Here is a 25125-nt window from a genome sequence, read left to right as displayed (position 1 = left end):
TGACAGGGGCCTGTACAGTCTATATCTACAATACTATATACCTGACAGGAGCCCATACAGTCTATATCTACAATAATATATACCTGACAGGAGCCCGTACAGTCTATATCTACAATACTATATACCTGACAGGAGCCCGTACAGTCTGTATCTACAATAATATATACCTGACAGGAGCCCGTACAGTCTGTATCTACAATAATATATACCTGACAGGAGCCCGTACAGTCTATATCTACAATACTATATACCTGACAGGAGCCCATACAGTCTATATCTACAATAATATATACCTGACAGGAGCCCGTACAGTCTATATCTACAATAATATATACCTGACAGGAGCCCGTACAGTCTATATCTACAATACTATATACCTGACAGGAGCCCGTACAGTCTGTATCTACACTAATATATACCTGACAGGAGCCCGTACAGTCTGTATCTACAATAATATATACCTGACAGGAGCCCATACAGTCTATATCTACAATAATATATACCTGACAGGAGCCTGTACAGTCTATATCTACACTAATATATACCTGACAGGAGCCCGTACAGTCTGTATCTACAATAATATATACCTGACAGGAGCCCATACAGTCTATATCTACAATAATATTTACCTGACAGGAGCCTGTACAGTCTATATCTACAATAATATATACCTGACAGGAGCCCGTACAGTCTATATCTACAATACTATATACCTGACAGGAGCCCATACAGTCTATATCTACAATAATATATACCTGACAGGAGCCCGTACAGTCTATATCTACAATAATATATACCTGACAGGAGCCCGTACAGTCTATATCTACAATACTATATACCTGACAGGAGCCCGTACAGTCTGTATCTACACTAATATATACCTGACAGGAGCCCGTACAGTCTGTATCTACAATAATATATACCTGACAGGAGCCCATACAGTCTATATCTACAATAATATATACCTGACAGGAGCCTGTACAGTCTATATCTACAATAATATATACCTGACAGGAGCCCGTACAGTCTATATCTACAATAATATACACCTGACAGGGGCCTGTACAGTCTGTATCTACAATAATATATACCTGACAGGAGCCCGTACAGTCTATATCTACAATACTATATACCTGACAGGAGCCCGTACAGTCTGTATCTACACTAATATATACCTGACAGGAGCCCGTACAGTCTGTATCTACAATAATATATACCTGACAGGAGCCCATACAGTCTATATCTACAATAATATATACCTGACAGGAGCCTGTACAGTCTATATCTACACTAATATATACCTGACAGGAGCCCGTACAGTCTGTATCTACAATAATATATACCTGACAGGAGCCCATACAGTCTATATCTACAATAATATTTACCTGACAGGAGCCCGTACAGTCTGTATCTACACTAATATATGCCTGACAGGAGCCCGTACAGTCTATATCTACAATACTATATACCTGACAGGAGCCCATACAGTCTATATCTACAATAATATATACCTGACAGGAGCCCGTACAGTCTATATCTACAATAATATATACCTGACAGGAGCCCGTACAGTCTATATCTACAATACTATATACCTGACAGGAGCCCGTACAGTCTGTATCTACACTAATATATACCTGACAGGAGCCCGTACAGTCTGTATCTACAATAATATATACCTGACAGGAGCCCATACAGTCTATATCTACAATAATATATACCTGACAGGAGCCTGTACAGTCTATATCTACAATAATATATACCTGACAGGAGCCCGTACAGTCTATATCTACAATAATATATACCTGACAGGAGCCCATACAGTCTATATCTACAATAATATATACCTGACAGGAGCCTGTACAGTCTATATCTACAATAATATACACCTGACAGGAGCCCGTACAGTCTATATCTACAATAATATATACCTGACAGGAGCCCGTACAGTCTGTATCTACAATAATATATACCTGACAGGAGCCTGTACAGTCTGTATCTACAATACTATATACCTGACAGGAGCCCGTACAGTCTGTATCTACAATAATATATACCTGACAGGAGCCTGTACAGTCTGTATCTACAATACTATATACCTGACAGGAGCCCATACAGTCTATATCTACAATAATATATACCTGACAGGAGCCTGTACAGTCTATATCTACAATACTATATACCTGACAGGAGCCCGTACAGTCTGTATCTACAATAATATATACCTGACAGGAGCCTGTACAGTCTGTATCTACAATAATATATACCTGACAGGAGCCCGTACAGTCTATATCTACAATAATATATACCTGACAGGAGCCCGTACAGTCTGTATCTACAATAATATATACCTGACAGGAGCCTGTACAGTCTGTATCTACAATAATATATACCTGACAGGAGCCCGTACAGTCTGTATCTACAATAATATATATCTGACAGGAGCCCGTACAGTCTGTATCTACAATAATATACAGCTGACAGGAGCCCGTACAGTCTATATATACAGTAATATATACCTGACAGGGGCCTGTACAGTCTATATCTACAATAATATATACCTGACAGGAGCCCGTACAGTCTGTATCTACAATAATATATACCTGACAGGAGCCTGTACAGTCTGTATCTACAATAATATATACCAGGAAGGAGCCCGTACAGTCTATATCTACAATACTATATACCTGACAGGAGCCCGTACAGTCTATATCTACAATAATATATACCTGACAGGAGCCCGTACAGTCTATATCTACAATAATATATACCTGACAGGAGCCCATACAGTCTATATCTACAATAATATATACCTGACAGGAGCCTGTACAGTCTATATCTACAATAATATATACCTGACAGGAGCCCGTACAGTCTGTATCTACAATAATATATACCTGACAGGAGCCTGTACAGTCTGTATCTACAATAATATATACCTGACAGGAGACCGTACAGTCTATATCTACAATAATATATATCTGACAGGAGCCCGTACAGTCTGTATCTACAATAATATATACCTGACAGGAGCCTGTACAGTCTGTATCTACAATAATATATACCAGGAAGGAGCCCGTACAGTCTATATCTACAATACTATATACCTGACAGGAGCCCGTACAGTCTATATCTACAATAATATATACCTGACAGGAGCCCGTACAGTCTATATCTACAATAATATATACCTGACAGGAGCCCGTACAGTCTGTATCTACAATAATATATACCTGACAGGAGCCCGTACAGTCTGTATCTACAATAATATATACCTGACAGGAGCCCGTACAGTCTATATCTACAATAATATATACCTGACAGGAGCCCGTACAGTCTGTATCTACAATAATATATACCTGACAGGAGCCCGTACAGTCTATATCTACAATAATATATACCTGACAGGAGCCCGTACAGTCTATATCTACAATAATATATACCTGACAGGAGCCCATACAGTCTATATCTACAATAATATTTACCTGACAGGAGCCTGTACAGTCTATATCTACAATAATATATACCTGACAGGAGCCCGTACAGTCTATATCTACAATACTATATACCTGACAGGAGCCCATACAGTCTATATCTACAATAATATATACCTGACAGGAGCCCGTACAGTCTATATCTACAATAATATATACCTGACAGGAGCCCGTACAGTCTATATCTACAATACTATATACCTGACAGGAGCCCGTACAGTCTGTATCTACACTAATATATACCTGACAGGAGCCCGTACAGTCTGTATCTACAATAATATATACCTGACAGGAGCCCATACAGTCTATATCTACAATAATATATACCTGACAGGAGCCTGTACAGTCTATATCTACAATAATATATACTTGACAGGAGCCCGTACAGTCTATATCTACAATAATATACACCTGACAGGGGCCTGTACAGTCTGTATCTACAATAATATATACCTGACAGGAGCCCGTACAGTCTATATCTACAATACTATATACCTGACAGGAGCCCGTACAGTCTGTATCTACACTAATATATACCTGACAGGAGCCCGTACAGTCTGTATCTACAATAATATATACCTGACAGGAGCCCATACAGTCTATATCTACAATAATATATACCTGACAGGAGCCTGTACAGTCTATATCTACACTAATATATACCTGACAGGAGCCCGTACAGTCTGTATCTACAATAATATATACCTGACAGGAGCCCATACAGTCTATATCTACAATAATATTTACCTGACAGGAGCCTGTACAGTCTATATCTACAATAATATATACCTGACAGGAGCCCGTACAGTCTATATCTACAATACTATATACCTGACAGGAGCCCATACAGTCTATATCTACAATAATATATACCTGACAGGAGCCCGTACAGTCTATATCTACAATAATATATACCTGACAGGAGCCCGTACAGTCTATATCTACAATACTATATACCTGACAGGAGCCCGTACAGTCTGTATCTACACTAATATATACCTGACAGGAGCCCGTACAGTCTGTATCTACAATAATATATACCTGACAGGAGCCCATACAGTCTATATCTACAATAATATATACCTGACAGGAGCCTGTACAGTCTATATCTACAATAATATATACCTGACAGGAGCCCGTACAGTCTATATCTACAATAATATATACCTGACAGGAGCCCATACAGTCTATATCTACAATAATATATACCTGACAGGAGCCTGTACAGTCTATATCTACAATAATATACACCTGACAGGAGCCCGTACAGTCTATATCTACAATAATATATACCTGACAGGAGCCCGTACAGTCTGTATCTACAATAATATATACCTGACAGGAGCCTGTACAGTCTGTATCTACAATACTATATACCTGACAGGAGCCCGTACAGTCTGTATCTACAATAATATATACCTGACAGGAGCCTGTACAGTCTGTATCTACAATACTATATACCTGACAGGAGCCCATACAGTCTATATCTACAATAATATATACCTGACAGGAGCCTGTACAGTCTATATCTACAATACTATATACCTGACAGGAGCCCGTACAGTCTGTATCTACAATAATATATACCTGACAGGAGCCTGTACAGTCTGTATCTACAATAATATATACCTGACAGGAGCCCGTACAGTCTATATCTACAATAATATATACCTGACAGGAGCCCGTACAGTCTGTATCTACAATAATATATACCTGACAGGAGCCTGTACAGTCTGTATCTACAATAATATATACCTGACAGGAGCCCGTACAGTCTGTATCTACAATAATATATATCTGACAGGAGCCCGTACAGTCTGTATCTACAATAATATACAGCTGACAGGAGCCCGTACAGTCTATATATACAGTAATATATACCTGACAGGGGCCTGTACAGTCTATATCTACAATAATATATACCTGACAGGAGCCCGTACAGTCTGTATCTACAATAATATATACCTGACAGGAGCCTGTACAGTCTGTATCTACAATAATATATATCTGACAGGGGCCTGTACAGTCTATATCTTCAATAATATATGCCTGACAGGAGCCCATACAGTCTATATCTACAATAATATATATCTGACAGGAGCCCGTACAGTCTGTATCTACAATAATATATACCTGACAGGAGCCTGTACAGTCTGTATCTACAATAATATATACCAGGAAGGAGCCCGTACAGTCTATATCTACAATACTATATACCTGACAGGAGCCCGTACAGTCTATATCTACAATAATATATACCTGACAGGAGCCCGTACAGTCTATATCTACAATAATATATACCTGACAGGAGCCTGTACAGTCTATATCTACAATAATATATACCTGACAGGAGCCCGTACAGTCTGTATCTACAATAATATATACCTGACAGGAGCCTGTACAGTCTGTATCTACAATAATATATACCTGACAGGAGACCGTACAGTCTATATCTACAATAATATATATCTGACAGGAGCCCGTACAGTCTGTATCTACAATAATATATACCAGGAAGGAGCCCGTACAGTCTATATCTACAATACTATATACCTGACAGGAGCCCGTACAGTCTATATCTACAATACTATATACCTGACAGGAGCCCGTACAGTCTATATCTACAATACTATATACCTGACAGGAGCCCGTACAGTCTATATCTACAATACTATATACCTGACAGGAGCCCGTACAGTCTATATCTACAATACTATATACCTGACAGGAGCCCGTACAGTCTGTATCTACAATAATATATACCTGACAGGAGCCCGTACAGTCTATATCTACAATAATATATACCTGACAGGAGCCCGTACAGTCTGTATCTACAATAATATATACCTGACAGGAGCCCATACAGTCTATATCTACAATAATATATACCTGACAGGAGCCCGTACAGTCTATATCTACAATAATATATACCTGACAGGAGCCCGTACAGTCTATATCTACAATAATATATACCTGACAGGAGCCCGTACAGTCTGTATCTACAATAATATATACCTGACAGGAGCCCGTACAGTCTGTATCTACAATAATATTTACCTGACAGGAGCCTGTACAGTCTGTATCTACAATAATATATACCTGACAGGAGCCTGTACAGTCTGTATCTACAATAATATATACCTGACAGGAGCCCGTACAGTCTATATCTACAATAATATATACCTGACAGGAGCCCGTACAGTCTGTATCTACAATAATATATACCTGACAGGAGCCCATACAGTCTATATCTACAATAATATATACCTGACAGGAGCCCGTACAGTCTATATCTACAATAATATATACCTGACAGGAGCCCGTACAGTCTGTATCTACAATAATATTTACCTGACAGGAGCCTGTACAGTCTGTATCTACAATAATATATACCTGACAGGAGCCTGTACAGTCTGTATCTACAATAATATATACCTGACAGGAGCCCGTACAGTCTGTATCTACAATAATATATACCTGACAGGAGCCCGTACAGTCTGTATCTACAATAATATATACCTGACAGGAGCCCGTACAGTCTATATCTACAATAATATATACCTGACAGGGGCCTGTACAGTCTATATCTACAATAATATATACCTGACAGGAGCCTGTACAGTCTGTATCTACAATAATATATACCTGACAGGGGCCTGTACAGTCTATATCTACAATAATATATACCTGACAGGAGCCCGTACAGTCTGTATCTACAATAATATATACCTGACAGGAGCCCGTACAGTCTATATCTACAATAATATATACCTGACAGGAGCCTGTACAGTCTATATCTACAATACTATATACCTGACAGGAGCCCGTACAGTCTATATCTACAATAATATATACCTGACAGGAGCCTGTACAGTCTATATCTACAATACTATATACCTGACAGGAGCCCATACAGTCTATATCTACAATAATATATACCAGGAAGGAGCCCATACAGTCTATATCTACAATAATATATACCAGGAAGGAGCCCATACACTCTAGCATCTTCAGTAGTGAGCCGGCTAGAGTGTATGGGCTGCAGTCAGGACCTGGAAGGAGCCCATACACTCTAGGCTCAACCCTAACTTATGCTGCTCCTCTGCCCTAGCAAATGTAATCACGTGATAGATAGGAGCGCTCGCGAGAAAGAACGCGTTCTGGCTGTGACGTCACCACGCTCGGCACGTTTTATCAGTTTCTTTTCTATGGCTGCGAGGTTTCCCTTGGAACTCGAAGGAAATGACTCTCGGTGACGTCACTTCCGCTTAGCCGCCAGTTCTGCGTGAGCGGCGCGCCATCCGGGAAGTTTTCTCAGCTGTGTGAGGCTCGTAAGGGCCGTGTGTGGAGGCGCAGCGTGAAGATGAGGCGCAGCAAGCCGGAAATCCAGAAATACATCGACAGCGTCCAGAGCGGCGCGGCTTCTCCCCGGGAGGTGAGCCCCTCCTCACCGCGCACGCAGCCGGCATCCAGCCCTCCGGAACTGCATGGTGCCGGCACCGTCATGGCTTCGCATGCATTGTACGACGTGACAGGTGGAGGCTGCTTACCCCACAGTCTGTGTTGTGGCTCCTACCATGAAGGACACTTGTATGGTGGGCTCAGTACTGAGTGCGGGGGCCCTCTGGCATGGAGACTTATAAGGGTTGCCTAATAGCAGCAGCTGTGATGTATGGCTGTGCCCTCGCCTCCTGAGTACTGCTGCATCCATAGAGAGCGGTGTTCGGCTGTGACGGTGGCCGCAGAGAGCGGTGGTTGGCTGCTGCGGAGAGCGGTGGTTGGCTGCTGCGGAGAGCGGTGGTTGGCTGCTGCGGAGAGCGGTGGTTGGCTGCTGCAGAGAGCGGTGGTTGGCTGCGGAAAGCGGTGGTTGGCTGCGGAGAGCGGTGGTTGGCTGCGGAGAGCGGTGGTTGGCTGCGGAGAGCGGTGGGTGGCTGCGGCAGTGGCCGGCTGCGGAGAGCGGTGGTTGGCTGCGGCGGTGGCCGCGGAGAGCGGTGGGTGGCTGTGGCGGTGGCCGCGGAGAGCGGTGGGTGGCTGTGGCGGTGGCCGCGGAGAGCGGTGGGTGGCTGCGGCGGTGGCCGCGGAGAGCGGTGGGTGGCTGCGGCGGTGGCCGCGGAGAGCGGTGGGTGGCTGCGGCGGTGGCCGCGGAGAGCGGTGGGTGGCTGCGGCGGTGGCCGCGGAGAGCGGTGGGTGGCTGTGGCGGTGGCCACGGAGAGCGGCGCTGGTAAAGGTACAGATCTTATTTTAGTGATCAGACCCCACCTGATAACATTGAGGGTTAACATTCACAGTTAAACACCTTTCATGGAATATTCTGGTTTCCCATCAGAACATCAATTTTGCCCCAAGACATCTAAAATGAGAAAACTAGCTAATATAAAGTATCCTATTTTGAGTACAGTTCCTAAGCCTCAGTTCATAGGTCGCAGATTTACACGGCCATTAAAATCATGAAAACTGCTCTGGTTTGTGGTAAACCATGTGTCATTAGTGGTGATGAGCGAATATACCGTATTTTCCGGCGTATAAGACGACCCCCCAACTTTTCCAGTTAAAATGTAAAATCTTCTTAAAAGTCGGGGGTCTTCTTATAAACCGTGTCGTCTTATAGGGCCGGTGACTTTTGTGCCTTTCGGGGGGGGGGGGGGGGGAGTGGGCCTGATGACGACGAGGGGGCGTCTCACAGGAAAGTGAGTATCCCCCATTACCTCATTGTATCGCTGCAGCGTGGGGTCTCTGCTGGGAGCGGCGGCTGCTACTCCTCATTGTGCCGCGTGGGTGCTGTGGGGCGGCGGCTCCTCTTCTTCAGTGTGGGGCCTCTGTGCTGCTGGGCGGCGGCTTATCTTCAGGCAGTCGGGGCTCCTCCGGTATCTCCTTAAAGCCCGGAGGCCCTGCCGGCAACTCCATCGGTGCAATGCAGTGGCCTCCGGGAACATGGCCGCTGCTCAGATTCAGATCTCGGGAGACGAGATCTAAATCTGAGCAGCGGCCATTTTCCCGGAGACAGCTCCATTGCTGCTATGCGGTGACCTCCGGGAAAATGGCCGCTGGGGGCGGCGCATGCTCAGGTTCAGATCTGAATCTGAGCAGCGGCCATGTTCCCGGAGGCCACTGCATTGCACCGATGGAGTTGCCGGCAGGGCCTCCGGGCTTTAAGGAGATACCGGAGGAGCCCCGACTGCCTGAAGATAAGCCGCCGCCCAGCAGCACAGAGGCCCCACACTGAAGAAGAGGAGCCGCCGCCCCACAGCACAGCCGCCGCCGCTCCCAGCAGAGACCCCACGCTGCAGTGATACAATGAGGTAATGGGGGATACTCACTTTCCTGTGAGACGCCCCCTCGTCGTCATCAGGCCCACTCCCCCCCCCCCCCCCCCCCCCACCCACCATATACACCCGGCAAGGCGATACCCGGCGTATAAGACGACCCCCGACTTTTAAGAAGATTTTCAGGGGTTAAAAAGTCGTCTTATACGCCGGAAAATACGGTACTCGTTACTCGAGATTTCTCGAGCATGCTCGGGTGTCCTCCGAATATTTTTTAGTGCTCGGAGATTTTCTTGCCACAACTGAATGATTTACATCTGTTAGCCAGCATAAGTACATGTGGGGGTTGCCTGGTTGCTAGGGAATCCCCACATGTACTAATGCTGGCTAACAGATGTAAATCATCCAGCTGTGGCAAGAAAAACAAAATCTCCGAGCACTAAAAAATACTCGGAGGACCCCCGAGCATGCTGGAGAAATCTCAAGTAACGAGTATATTCGCTCATCACTAATTGTTAGGTTTCAGTTCCTATGTGCCCGCTGTAATGTGTCTCCATAGTTACAGATTGGAAACAGTCTCTGTAATCTGATCCTGCTGTCATATTACATTCCTGCTCGCCCCTACTACTTGATATTATACTTTCATTGGTTACAGAAAGTGGGCTGATGCAATCACTGAAGGATCAGGTTACAATTAGTTTGTTTTTATGGTGTAAGGACATTTCTACAACCAGTACATATCTGGATGTCTGGTCACTAGTTCTTGTTTGATACCTTTATTTGAGGATTGTTACCCAAAATAACTATAGAAAATATTTATGATGGTGCAGAGGAGACACATTGGCTCTGTGATTCTGCGCAGTATTTCCACCTCCAGTGCTAGATCAGTCATATCACTGGCCATTAATGTGCACGTTGGATCCCTAGGGTTCTATAGTTCTGATGTAGCGGTCCCTCCTCCCAAATCTGATTGAATCTTCATCATTGCCTCTGTATGTAGACAGCAGTGAGCGCCTGTCCCTATGTTCAGTTAGGATGTTTTCGTCCATCATTTTTTGGTAGTGTGCTATCCATTATTTTTTATGAATAGATCGGTCCTATTATCTGCTTTTTGTGCAGACCACTTCCCCACCTCCTTCTGATCCGTGTTTTCCAGGTACAAATCAATGGCATTGTGGAAAAATAAGAGGATAGCATCTGAGTGTCAGCAGTGTTCTATCAGTATTTTACTGCTTAATGGGAAGGTGAAGCTAAGATTTTTTTTTTTTCCGTACGTGAATAACAGATAATAAGGATTGGTAAAATTGACACATGGGCAAAAATGGGTCCAGCACGCTGAAAAAGCACAACCATTGTTCATATATGAGTTAAAAAAGATGTATGATCGGTGCATAGACTTTACTAAGACTGACTTCTAGAATTGATTCTGTAGACCTTTTCTAGTGGCCTCACGTTGATTATCTGGTGATACACTTAGTGAAAGCTAATAGGACTAGTAATAAAGCAGAAATGGTCACCATTTGTTATTGTGGCATGCACAATTCTCATTCTTTCCTAGTACTACCCTGCTGACACGATCCTCTACTGCCCAATATTCCATTGATAGTATTAGTAACTTACGGTACATTAAAGGGGTTGACCACTACTAGGACGTCTCCTTCTTGGTCTAAATGTTTGCCACCCATGAAAATATAAACACAGATGCGTCTGAAGGCAGGGAGATTGACGCTAGCACTGAATGGGCGCAGGGCACACGTGTCATAACAGCTGCGTGTGAGTCCCGAGAACGCGAGTGTCGATGCTGCTGGAGGTTGAGTTTGTGGCTTTATTTTTACAGGGTCAAACCTTCAAATTGAGAGAGGATTGTTCTATTAGTGCACAACACTTTTAAAGAGAACTTGTCACCAGAAGAAAAGCTATTACCCTACAGATATGGGGTTAATTTGCAGGTTAATAGCGTTACTAACCGGACCGGCACCTGAACTTGGCCAAACACTGCTGGGATAAAATGAACTTTATTCTCCCCAGCAGCATTTGGGTTTCATTCATGGTTTGGGGAGGGTGGCGCCGGTCCAGTCACCGCTCTGTGTTCTATGACTGAACCCGTGCTTTATTTAACTGCAGTATAAGGTGTACTCATAGATTCCAATTTTAATGCAGTTTTATAAAAAATGGAATCCGATAGTAAATATAGAAAGTCTATACACCCCTGATAAAATGCCAGATTTTTGTAATGTACAAAAGTCATACAAAGAAGAATCATTTCAGAACTTTGAACATTGGATATTTTTCTTTTTAAGAAAACTCTTGCATATTAGCAAACTACATCACAGGCCAGATATATCAAGACTACGGGAGCTTGTGACATGCAGTACGCGATTAGTACTCCCCAAAACTTCCTGCAGCTCCTTTAATGTTGCTGTAGGACCTATCATTAATTTTTGAGAGCCATCAAAGTACTAGGTAATGTCACTTTTGTTGCCAAGTTTAAAGGGATCCTGTCACGTCGTTTTTTACAATTAAATTGGCCCCAGTGTGTTGTTGGTGATATCTGCATCACTAAGGCTACTTTCACACACAGCATATTTGCTGCGTATTTTTACGCGCGTGTATTTTGCTGCTGCTTTACCTGCATTTTTTTACGCAGGCAAAAAACGCAGCTGCTTTCACACACAGCGTTTTTTGCTGCGTTTTTTGCAGCTGCGTTTTTTGCAGCATTGTGTACTGAAAATAAAGTTTGTTTGAAAAAAAAAAAAAAAGGGGAAAAAAAGTCATTGAGGTCATTTCCTGTCTTTATGACTCAGAATACAATACACACTGGAGTTAACATCATGTCGATTCTGCCAGCTGCAATGGCCTTGAGCCAAAGACGCCTCAGCAAGCGGAACAGACATCAGCTGGGGTTTACTAACCCCACTGTCACTAACACCAGGTTACTAGGGCAGGCGTCAGTCAGACGCCCCCCCCTCGTAACCCTGTACGGTAAGGGTATGTTCACACGATCCTGATTTCAATCCTTTTTTTTCAGGACAAAAACCGCAGCTCTTGGCAGAAAACGCAGGTGCGTTTTTGATGCGGTTTTTGATGCGATTTTTAGTGCGGTTTTTTATGCAGTTTTCTCTGCAGATTGTCTGTGTTTGACACAAATAAAGCTTTAACTGCAGTGGGGGAAAAAAAAAAAGAAATGATGTCATTTCCTTGTCCAACCCTTTTCTTCTTCCATCCTCCATTTTGGGACTAAACACCAAAATTAGTGGACGTGTTTTGAATGACAGCGCTCCGCAGAGTGCTGAGCGTAGGCCAGATCACAGCCCGCGGATCCAGCTCTATCCAGCTATTTAAGTCTACGTTCACATTTGCGGTCTGCGCCGCAGCGTCGGGCGCCGCCTGCGTCATGCGCCCCTATATTTAACATGGGGGCGCATGGACATGCGTCGCACTTGCGTTTTGCGCCGCATGCGTCACTGCAGCGCACGCATCCGGCCGCAGAGGACGCAGCAAGTTGCATTTTTGCTGCGTCCAAAATCAATCAAAAAAAGGACGCATGCGGCGCACAACGCAAATGTGAACATAGCCTAAGTGCCACGTATTTAAGTGCCACGTATTTCTTTGCCACGTATCACGTATTTCAGTGCCACGTATTTCAGTGCCACGTATTTCAGTGCCACGTATTTCAGTGCCACGTATTTCAGTGCCACGTATTTCAGTGCCACGTATCACGTATCAAAGTGCCACGTGCCACATATTTCAGTGCCACGTATCAAAGTGCCACGTGCCACGTATCAAAGTGCCACGTGCCACATATTTCAGTGCCACGTATCAAAGTGCCACGTGCCACGTATCAAAGTGCCACGTGCCACATATTTCAGTGCCACGTGCCACGTATCAAAGTGCCACGTGCCACGTATCAAAGTGCCACATATTTCAGTGCCACGTATTTAAGTGACACGTGCCACGTATCAAAGTGCCACGTATCACGTATTTCAGTGCCACGTATTTAAGTGACACGTATCACGTATAAGTGCCACGTGTCACGTATTTAATTGCCACATATTTAAGTGCCACGTATCAAGATTTTCCATGGAGAACAGACACATCCAGAGATATGTCTGCTCTCCACGGCTGCAGCAACACACTGACAGGAGCCATAGTTCCTGTCGGTGTGTCACTGCGCATGCGCGAGCGAGTTTACCGGCGGTCATTGACCCCGGCACTCTCGCTTAACGGCAGTGCTGCGTGGGAAAGTTCAACGCAGCTGTACTGCTGTTAACCGAGACGCCGGAGCCATTGAACTCCGGAACAGTACGCGATACACTGCTAGGAGCTTCGCTCCTGGCAGTGTATCGCCGGAGAGCAGCCGATCGGCGTGGGACACTCGTTTTATGGATTCTGCGGACAGGGAGTATGAATTTGGTTTATTATTTTTGGATTTTTTCCTGGAGGATCGAGGGCTTCGCCTACAAGTGTGCTGTTGGTGAGTATATACTCTATGTTATGTGTTGTATGTACTGTGTCATGTATGTGTATTGTGTGTAGGTGTTTTGTGTAACTTTACAATTGTGCTAAGTCGCCGGACACAGGGACAACTCTCCCATCCTAATACCGGATGGGAGTAGTAGTCCCATACGGCGACTTAGCACAATGGTGGCACTAGCGTCGCATGGGGACACACACACGCACACACACACACGCACACACACACACACACACGCGCACACACACAAGGACTCCATGCTGCTTCACTGGGGGGCGGGGGCTTCCCTCTTCCTGTCCGATGTCACGTCCGGTCCTGGGTGTCAACCCCTCCGTACAAAGACGCCGACACCCAGGACAAAGGCGCTGTGTGTGGAAGGTAATATGGGGCCCTAGGGGGATACGCAGACACGCCGCTGCGTAAAGAATTGACATGTCAATTCTTTTTACGCCGGCGTGTTTGCAGACAAAAGCGCCGCGTTTTTTTGCGGTGTGTCTGAACGGGAAAGTGAATTTCTCATTCACTTTGCCGGCAGACGAAAATGACATTGCGCATTTTTGAAAAGCGCCCGCAAAATAGCGCTCAAAAATGCGCTATGTCTGAAAGTAGCCTAACATGGTTTTCTCAAAGAAAAGCTCCCAGTGTTTACAAAACACTTTATATTGTTGGGGGATTGCCTCTCGTACCTTTTGTATCAGTCATAGAGGTGGCGATTTTTATTGTTTTTCATGGATCAGTCACTGTCCTGTTCACTTTACACAGGGCCACAGCATTTTGATCGATTGCCATGACTGTCCCGACAACACTGCAACGGCCAAGGAGATCCTGCACTTGCGCACTTCCCATGCGCACTGGCTCTGGGTCTACAGCCACACCTTCAAATCAGATGTGCGCATGCTTCAGAGCTGCTGCGAATACAGATTTATTTTCCTCATGAGTGAGAGTTTAAATAATGATGATCCATTGGGTCAGAAAAAGATTTATCTGCTATACTACACTGGTCCAAACAAATAAAGGGCATACTAAAATCCCACATCCTAGACATCACTGAATTAACTATTTCAGTTGCAAATCTTTATTCATTACATAGTGGAATGCGTTGAGAACAGTAAAACAAAAATGATTAATGCAAATCAAAATATCCCACAGAGGTTTGGCTTTGGAATGATACTCAAAATCAAAGTGGAAAATCAAATTACAGGCTGATCCAACTTCACTGGAAATGCCTCAAGACAAGGAAATGATGCTCGGTAGTGTGTGGCCTCCACGTGCCTGTATGACGTACCTACAATGCCTGGGCATGCTCCTGATGAGGTGGCGGATGTTATCTTTACAAATCTCCTCCTAGACCTTGATTAAGCATCAGTGCAACAAATAGGATGGAACGAGGTATGTTCCAGATGTGCTCAATTGGATTCAGGTCTGGTAACAGGCCGGCCAGTCCATAGCATCAATGCCTTCATCATGCAGGAACTGCTGACATACTTCACCCACATGAGGCCAGCATTATCATGCATCAGAAGGAACCCAGGGCCCATTGCATCTGCATATGGTCTTACAATGGGTCTGAGGATCTCATCCTGATTTCTCTGGCTATCACATAGAGGGCTGTGCGGCCCGCCAAAAAATGCTTCCCCACACCATTACTGACCCACTGCCAAACTGGTCATGCTGAAGGATGTTGCAGGCAGCAGATCGCTCTCCACGGCATCTCCAGACTCAGTCACATCTGTCACATGGGCTCAGTTTAAACCTGCTCTCTTCCGTGAAGAGCACAGGGCACAATGTCGATTCTGCCAATCTTGGTGTTCTCTGGTAAATGCCAAGCGCCCTGCACGGTAGGACAACACCCACTTGTGGACGTCAGGCCCTCCTACCACCCTCATGGAGTCTTTTTCTGATAGTTTGAACAGATACATGCATGGTAATGGCCTGCTGGAGGTCATTTTGCAGAGCTCTGTTACTGCTCCTCCTTGCACAAAAGAGGAGGTAGCGGTCCTGTTGTTGGTTTGCTGGCCTCCTACGGCCCTCTCCTGGTGTACTAGCCTGTCTGCTGGTATCTGCTCCATGCTCTAAACACTGTGATGACAGATAAAGCTAGTTTTCTTGCCACAGCTTGCATTGATGTGCTATCCTGGGTGAGCTGCACAACCTGAGCAACTTCTATGGGTTGTAGACATTGCCTCATGCTACTGTACAGTACCTTTAGCAGGTAAAAAGGATGAGAACAGAGAAATGGTCTGTGGTCACCCCCTGCAGAACCACTCCTTTATAGGGGTTGTCTTGCTTAACTGCCTATTATTTCTACCTGTTGTCTGTTCCATTTCTACAACAGCAGGATAAATTGATTCACAATCGGTGTTGCTTCATAACTGGACAGATTGATTTCACAGAAGAGTAATTGACATGGAGTTACATTGTGTTTGTGTTCCCTTTATTTTTTTGAGCAGTGTATATAGGGCTATGTGCACACTTGGGTTTTTACTTGATAAAAATCTGCTGTAAATACTCAATGCCATGAGGAAAATCGATGCGTAAAATAAATGCTGTTTGACATTTTTTTTTTTTTTTTACTCGTGTATTTCTCACTCATTTGGATGAATGAAAAACCTTGCAAAAACGTAGAAATAGTTGACATGCAGCAGATTTGAACAAAAAAATCTTAAATGGTTCCAATCCACAAGGAAAAAATAAGAATCATTTGTATATTTCTGAAATCTCATTCAATTTGCTGGTACCTTGAAGTGCTGCATTTTTTCCTTATGGCAAAACAATGTGTGAACAAGCCCTTACAGTTTCTTGTTTTCACATGAACTATTGATCTCTGAAGCAAAAATTAAAATAACGGTTGCCCTATAAATGTGGCTCATACTGAGCAAAACCACGTAACCAAATTGCCATATATACTCGAGTATAAGCCGACCCAAGTATAAGCCGAGACCCCTAATTTTGCCCCCAAAAACCTGGGAAAACTTAATGACTTGAGTATAAGCCTAGGGTAGGAAATGCAACAACTACCGGTAAATTTCAAAAATAAAAATAGATACCAATAAAAGTAAAATTAATTGAGATCAGTAGGTTAAATGTTTTTGAATATCCATATTGAAACAGGAGCCCCATATAATGCTCCGTACAAAATAGGCCCCATAAGATGCTCCGTACAAAATAGGCCCCATATAATGCTCCATAAAGTTTTTGATGGGCCCCATAAGATGCTCCATAGAAACATTTGCCCCGTATAATTCTGCACAAAGGTTGATTATGGCCCCATAAGGCTACTTTCACACTAGCGTCGGGCTCGGCCCGTCGCAGTGCGTCGGGCCGAGGTCCCCGACGCTAGCGTTGTCTCCGCCGCACAACGGGGGCAGCGGATGCATTTTGAGGTGCGGGGGAGGTGGGGGCGGAGTTCCGGCCGCGCATGCGCGGTCGGAAAAAGCGGACCGTCGGGAGCAAAAAAACGTTACATGTAACGTTTTTGCTCCCGGTGGACCGCCACAACACGGCGCAACCGTCTCATGACGGTTGCGACGTGTGGCAATCCGTCGCAATGCGTCGCTAATGTTAGTCAATGGAGAAAAAACGCATCCTGCAAGCACTTTTGCAGGATGCGTTTTTTCTGCAAAACGACGCATTGTGACGGATTGCAGTTAACGCTAGTGTGAAAGTAGCCTAAGATGCTCCATAGAAACATTTCCCTCATATAATTCTGCGCAAAGGTTGATTATGGCCCCATAAGTGCTCCATAGAATATTATGCCCCATATGCTGCTGCGATTAAAAAAAAAATGACATACTCACCTCTCGTCCTGAGCAGCCGGGGACACGGGCACTTGCAATATTCACCTGTCCCCGTTCCACCGCCGCGCGCCGCTGTGTCTTCTGGCTCTCTGCAGTGACTGTTCAGGCAGAGGGCGCACACTAACCACATCATCGCGCCCTCTGACCTGAACGTCACAGCTAGAGCACGCGGAAGATGGAGCCCGGCGGTGGAACGGGGACAGGTGAATATCGCAATGCTCACCCTCTCCGTCATACTCACCCTCCTGGGTTTTTTTAGGCTGAAAGTGCCCCCCTCGGCTACTCGAGTCATTGTCCCAGGGAATCGGCGGGAGAGGGGGAGCGGCAGCTGTCACATCATACTCACCCTCCCGGCGCAGTCCCTGGCAGCTTCTCCGATGCAATGGTCTCTGGCGCCGGCAGCTTGTTCTGTGTTCAGCGGTCACTGCTGAATATGCGCTCCACGCCTATGGGAGTGGAGTCGCGTCCATATTCATTACTTTAATGAGCGGTACCATGTGACCGCTGAACACAGGAAAAAGCTGTTGGTGCCAGAGACCATCGCATCGGAGAATCTCAAAATGATTTTCAGTTTGGTTCCCAATTGAATTGTACAGTTTATGAGTGACATTAATAGTGGAAAAAGTTCTGGAATAATTCTTCCTGGTATGATTTATTTTATTTTATTTTTTTTACTTGACCAAAACCTGGTATTTTAACTGGAGTGTGTAGAGTTTTTTTATATCCACTGTTTCTAGTTATATATTGTCCCCTCTCTGTGTGCTATAATGTTAAAGGGATTGTCTACCTTCTGGGACTTTTTGTTTTTAATAACTTTAAATAATTTGGGTCAAAAATCATTTTGTGCAATTAGGTTTCATTAACATTTTTGCATTATTAACGTATTTCTCTCTGTGGATGGCTGCAGAATAAGTTAAAAACTCCCCATGACAATATATTGAGGTGACTGATGGATTCTCCGTTAACTCTTTGTGTATTTTTCTGAGTTCTCAGTTGATTTATGACCACAGACCATATTAAAGTTGAATCTGCAGCAAAGAACCTTTAATAGCCAAATGACACAAACATTTTCAATGAAGGCCAAGTGCAAAATGATTTTTAGCCCCAAATACATCCCTTTACGGTAATTAAAGGGAATCTGTCACCAGTTTTGTCGTGTCAACTAAAAGTATGATTTTATTCAGCGCCTGTGCTGCAGTCCATCAATGGTTATATAACCCCCTGACTCCCCCTGTATATACCATATTTACTGTCGCCTCATTGGGGGACACAGGACCATGGGTGTTATGCTGCTGTCCACTAGGAGGCGACACTATGCATAATCTGAAAAAGATTAACTGTGGCTCCTCCTCTGCAGTATACACCCCTGGACGGCATCAGCCTTCTCCAGTTTTTGCTTAGTGTCGCATAGGAGGCACACCTAAGATTTTTTCTTTTACTCCGTTTTTCCTCCCCTACCTCAGTGGGCGTCTTTTTGGTGAACAGTTGGACACAATGATATCCAGCGCCACCGGGGGTAAGAGTACCTCTCTTCCCTAACTGAAACCTAAACGCACTTACAAGAAGCGTAACCAAACTCGATTCCGATCCTTTCGGAATTCTTCAGGCTGGTCCGTCTCGCGTCCAGCACAAAATCGTAACCGTTCCCCACGCAGGGACAACTCACGATCAACGCAAAGGTCGGACAAGACCTGGCAGTCAAAAGCAGCCCAGTCTAAACCTAGAGGAGGAAAATCTCAGACTTTCTCCTCATCATGACTCAAGGACTTCGGAAGACACCACACCAGTAGGCGGCTGACTTTTGCTCTTTCATCAAGTCTGGCTGCCTATTACAGAAGACAGGTGGGTCAGGGAACTAGTGTCTTCCGGATACAAGATAGAGTTCACCTCCAACCCACCAGATTCTTCCTCTCTGTCCCCCCAAAACCACCAGCCAAGGCTCATGCCTTTTTCAAGCAGGAGTCATAGTACCGGTCCCCATGGCTGAGCGCTTCCGAGGGTTCTACTCCAATCTATTAGTAGTTCCCAAGAAAGGCAGCGTGCGGCCCATACTGGACCTAAAACAACTCAACAAATATGTACGGGTCTGTCACTTCCGCATGGAGTTTCTTCGGTCCATCATTGCGTCCATGGAGAAGGGAGAATATCTTGCCTCCATAGACATAAAGACGCATACCTGCATATACCGATTGCACCTGCTCATCAGAGATTTCTCAGGTTCGCAATCGACCAGGACCACTATCAGTTCGTGGCTCTCCCTTTTGGTAAACACTCTGGGAGCCATGGCGAGTCCAAAGTCATGGCAGCCACCATGGACGTCCTGCACTCCAGAGGCATAGTAGTCGTTCCATACCTGGACGATCTACTCATCAAGGCTCCCACCTTCAAGGACTGCGAGCTCAGCGTCTCAATCACAATCGACACTCTGAGTCGCATGGGTTGGTTAGTCAACCTACAAAAGTCATCACCAACCCCGAGTCAGTCCCTGACCTTCCTGGGAATGCTATTCAACACCTCCAGGGGCAGGGCCGGCTCCAGGTTTTTGAGGGCCCCGGGCGAAAGAGTCTCAGTGGGGCCCCCTCTTTAACACATACCACGATTCATGATCGCATATAAACACAGCCATGTAGTATATAGCACTGCCCACGTAGTATATAGCACTGCCCACGTAGTATAGAACACTGCCCACGTAGTATATAACACTGCCCACGTAGTATATAACACTGCCCACGTAGTATATAACACTGCCCATGTAGTATATAGCAGCCCACCCCATGTAGTATATAGCAGCCCACCCCATGTAGTATATAGCAGCCAACGTAGTATATAGCAGCCCAGCCCACCTAGTATATAGCAGCCAACGTAGTATATAGCACAGCCCACGTAGTATATAGCAGCCCACGTATCATATAGCAGCCCACCACGTAGTATATAATACAGCCCAACCAGTATATAAGAGCCCATACCTTGTCCTCCCAGCCAGGCTCTGCATCCCCCCGGCCCCCGCAATCCTTTGCTCCAGGTGGCAGGTGCTGCACACTTCCTGTTTGTTGACGCTCAGCTCATTCTCCAGGCACTGGACGGTCGGAAGTCACTCTGCTCTGCGTATCCATGGCGACGGATTGTGGGCGGCTCTCCAGCAGCTGCAAAAGTCCCAGAGCTCCGTGCTGCCTCTGCCTCCTCTCTTCTAGCGTGCACCTCAGACCGCAGATGCCTGCCTCAGGGGCCGCATGCGGGCAGCCTGCCCCTAACGCCGGCCCTGAATGGGCCCCCCTGTCTCGCCAGGGCCCCGGCACTTGCCCGGGTACGCCAGGTGCTGACGCCGGCCCTGTCCAGGGGTCTAGTGCTCCTTCCCATGGACAAGGCACTGGCTCTCCGTCTAGGAGTTCGCACCCTCCTCCGCAAACCCCCTCGATCTCTTCGGTTTGCCATGAGAGTCCTCGGCAGGATGGGGGCAGCAATAGAAGCCGTCCCATTTGCCCAGTTTCGTCTCAGGCCTCTCCAACTAGCCATTCTCAAGTCCTGGGACAAGAACCCTTTCTCTCTCGACAGGGAGTTCCGGCTAATGTCAACCAAGAGGTCCCTGCACTGGTGGCTCAAGCCAACCTCGCTAGCAAAGGGGAAATCCTTTCTCACAGGTCATTGGAAAGTTCTGACCACCGATGCGAGCCTTATGGGTTGGGGTGCAGTTCACCTACACCACAGGGCACAGGGCAAGTGGTCCCCAGTGGAAGCGATCATGCCCATCAACATCCTGGAAATTCGTGCCATCCTCCTGGCATTGAGGGCCTTTCATCACTTACTGGCAGCCTCTCACATCAGAATACAGTCGGACAATGCCACGGCTGTGGCATATGTGAATCACCAAGGGGGACCCGCAGAACCCAGGCAATGCGAGAAGTGTCACATATCCTCCACTGGGCGGAGGACACAGGGTCAGTTCTCTTGGCGGTCCACATTCCAGGTGTGGACAACTGGGAAGCAGACTTCCTCAGCCGACAAGAAATAGACTCGGGAGAGTGGTCTCTCCATCCCGAAATTTTTCGCCAGATCTGCCATCGCTGGGGGACCCCGGATGTGGACCTAATGGCATCCCACTTCAATGCCAAGGTCTCCAACTTCATGGTCAGAACACACGATCCGTGGTCGTTCGGAGCAGACGCTCTGGTTCAGGACTGGACCCAGTTCCAGCTTCTGTACATTTTTCCACCTCTCCCCCTGATATCCAGAGTGGTGAGGAAGATCAAACAAGAGGGAGTTCCAACCATCCTAATTGCACCGGACTGGCCCAGACGTACATGGTACGCCGACATCGTACAACTTACAGCAGACGCCCCCTGGCATCTCCCCGACCGCCACGATCTTCTATCACAAGGCCCGTTCTACCACCAGAACTCAGGGGCTCTCAATTTGACGGTGTGGCCCTTGAGACCTGGGTTCTAACCCAGGCAGGGCTCTCGCCGGATGTAATTGAAACCATGATCAGGGCACGGAAACCAGCCTCTGCCAAGATTTATTACTGTACCTGGAAAGCTTTCTTTACCTGGTGTGAATCTCGTGGCCAGACCCCACTCCCTTATTCCCTACCCAAAGTACTTGGCTTTCTCCAATCGGGTCTGGAGGTCAGGCTGTCATTAGGCTCGCTTAAGAGCCAGGTGTCAGCCCTCTCAGTGCTTTTTCAAAGGCGCATTGCTACCAAGCCGCAAGTAAGGACTTTTCTTCAGGGGGTTTCCCGATTGGTTCCCCCCTACAGACGACCACTAGAAACGTGGGACCTCAACCTGGTCCTGACAGCATTGCAGGAACCGCCCTTCGAACCCCTTAAGGAGGTCCCGCTCCGCCTTCTCTCCCAGAAGGTGGTTTTCCTGGTGGCAATCACCTCGCTACGCAGGGTGTCTGAACTGACAGCTCTCTCCTGCAGATGGCCCTTCATGGCCTTTCACCAGGACAAGGTAGTTCTTCGCACGGTCCCATCCTTCCTTCCGAAGGTTGTGTCCAACTTTCACCTCAATGAGGAAATTTCACTACCATCCCTTTGTCCGGTCCCGGTTCATAGAGTGGAGAAGGCTCTGCATACTCTTGACCTCGTCAGGGCATTGCGTATATACGTGTCTAGGACTGCGTCCTTCTGGAGGTCTGATTCTCTTTTCCTCCTTCCGGAAGGCGGCCACAAGGGTCTGCCAGCTTCCAAAGCTACCCTTGCCAGGTGGATCAAATCCACCATACAAGAGGCCTACCGCCTTAAGAATTCTCCTCGTCCAGCCGGTATTACAGCACACTCTACATGGGCCATAGGGGCCTCCTGGGCCACTTGGCACCAGGCTTCGGCACAACAAGTGTGTAAGGCGGCCACTTGGACTAGCCTACACACGTTTACTAAACACTACAGGGTTCATACCCAGTCCTCAGCAGACGTGAGCCTGGGTAGATGTGTTCTGCAGGCGGCGGTGCCCTAAGTATAGGGGCCTGTCTGCACAATATTCATCCATTGTTTTCCACCACATTCCAAAGACATACTGAAAGAGACTTTAGATTGTGAGCCCCATCGGGGACAGCGATGATAATGTGTGCAAACTGTAAAGCGCTACAGAATATGTTAGCGCTATATAAAAATAAAGATTATTATTATTGGCTACAGCCAGGTCAAAGCTCTGTGACTAGAGAATCCCTAAACATTTTTCAACTTTGTGCTGATTTTGTTTTTTTTTCCCCCCCAGAAATCAATGAAAGGCTTTCTCATTGCCAAGTTATACTATGAAGCTAAAGAATATGACCTTGCTAAGAGGTAAATCTTTAAATAATTAAATATATATTCCCATCATATAATTGTAATGATTGATTTAGAATATGTAAAGTAATTGATACAACTTAATGAAATGAGCCATAGGGCCCCTTCACACTGGTCGATTCTGCTACGATTACGACGCATTTGCGTCATATTCGACATCGCAGTACGAGCTCGTAGCCAGCGGTCACACTCTACGATGTTAACGCTTTTTCTGACGTAGTTGCGATGTGAACGTCACGCGTCGCAATCGTACGCTACCCTTCACACCGCCATAGTCCTACGACTCCGAGCGTGACGTATTACCAGCATGGGCGTGCTAAAACGTCACGCCCAATCAGGAGACAGGTATGCGGAAGCCCAACCCACGTAGTCGCATTACGAGCTCGTATGACCGCCGTCACATACTACGATTTCGACCGCCACAGCGAGACATTTACGACGAAAGAAAGTTCTGCTCTTTCTTTCACATCGTACGATGCTGGGCTGCATCGCAAATCGTAACGCCATGTCACACTTTGCAACCTCGGAACGAGGACGGATAAACGTCACAAATCGAACGCTCGTTCAGACTTTGATTGCACAGTGTGAAGGGGCCCATAGATTAGTGCAGGAACATGGCCTGAAGATACCACAGCTGCTGACCATGGGAGGAAGGAAAAGAGGACACAGACAGGACAGCAGGGGATCACAGCTGTTTCTTTCTGAGAGGTAAAATATGTTTAAAAACAAGCCGCAAGTGGTTTACCTCACATAAATAATCAGTTGTGATCCTGTGCTGTAATATCTGTATACTCTTTTGCTTCTTCCCCTGCCCAGGAGCTGTGGTATGATCAGACCATGTCCCTGTACGGTCAGACACAGCCATTACACAGTACACAGCAGGGGCACATTTATTAGATTATCCCAGCACAGGAGCATTTTATTTAAACACATCCAATTGTGGATGTTATTATTACTCCATGATCTATTAATTAACGTGTATTTTGTTTTGAGATAATCCCTTCATGACATATCATAGTTACGTCATTTGTGGTACCTCTGCCATTGATGTGGGCTCGCAAGCAGATCCTGCATCTTTCTCGGCAGATGATGTGTAATTTATTCAGCTACAAACTGCCTCAACATCTGACAGGGGCAGTTAACCACCTCCGGCAGGGAGCGGGTCATTCCATGCACTTATTTACCCTTCCGTGACATCATTTCCGATAATGCTCTGTGTGAAAAACAAGATAATCATGTAGTTATGAGAACATTTAATGGCTATCAAAAAAAAAAAAAGTGATGTTACAAAGCAAGCTTTCGGGACTTC

At 45.9% G+C, this 25125-nt stretch overlaps 2 protein-coding genes across 4 annotated transcripts in view; both read left to right on the top strand.

The window, feature by feature from the left end:
* The window catches only part of LIMS1 (LIM zinc finger domain containing 1), a 1169472-nt gene that overhangs the window by 192400 nt on the left and 951947 nt on the right, over nt 1–25125 (top strand). The window lies entirely within an intron of this gene.
* The window catches only part of LOC143816341 (E3 SUMO-protein ligase RanBP2-like), a 115367-nt gene continuing 97881 nt past the window's right edge, over nt 7640–25125 (top strand). For both annotated transcript variants that reach the window (XM_077296583.1, XM_077296582.1), the window contains exons 1-2: nt 7640–7929; nt 23746–23813. In XM_077296583.1, coding sequence (XP_077152698.1) covers nt 7858–7929; nt 23746–23813 — 140 coding nt within the window. In that variant the 5' untranslated portion in view covers nt 7640–7857. The remainder of the gene's footprint in view (nt 7930–23745; nt 23814–25125) is intronic.

Source organism: Ranitomeya variabilis, chromosome 3 (genome assembly GCF_051348905.1).
Source record: "Ranitomeya variabilis isolate aRanVar5 chromosome 3, aRanVar5.hap1, whole genome shotgun sequence".
NCBI classification, from domain to species: domain Eukaryota; kingdom Metazoa; phylum Chordata; class Amphibia; order Anura; family Dendrobatidae; genus Ranitomeya; species Ranitomeya variabilis.
The sequence above is the reverse complement of the archived record's forward strand: the minus strand, read 5'-3'. Positions and strand labels throughout refer to the sequence as shown.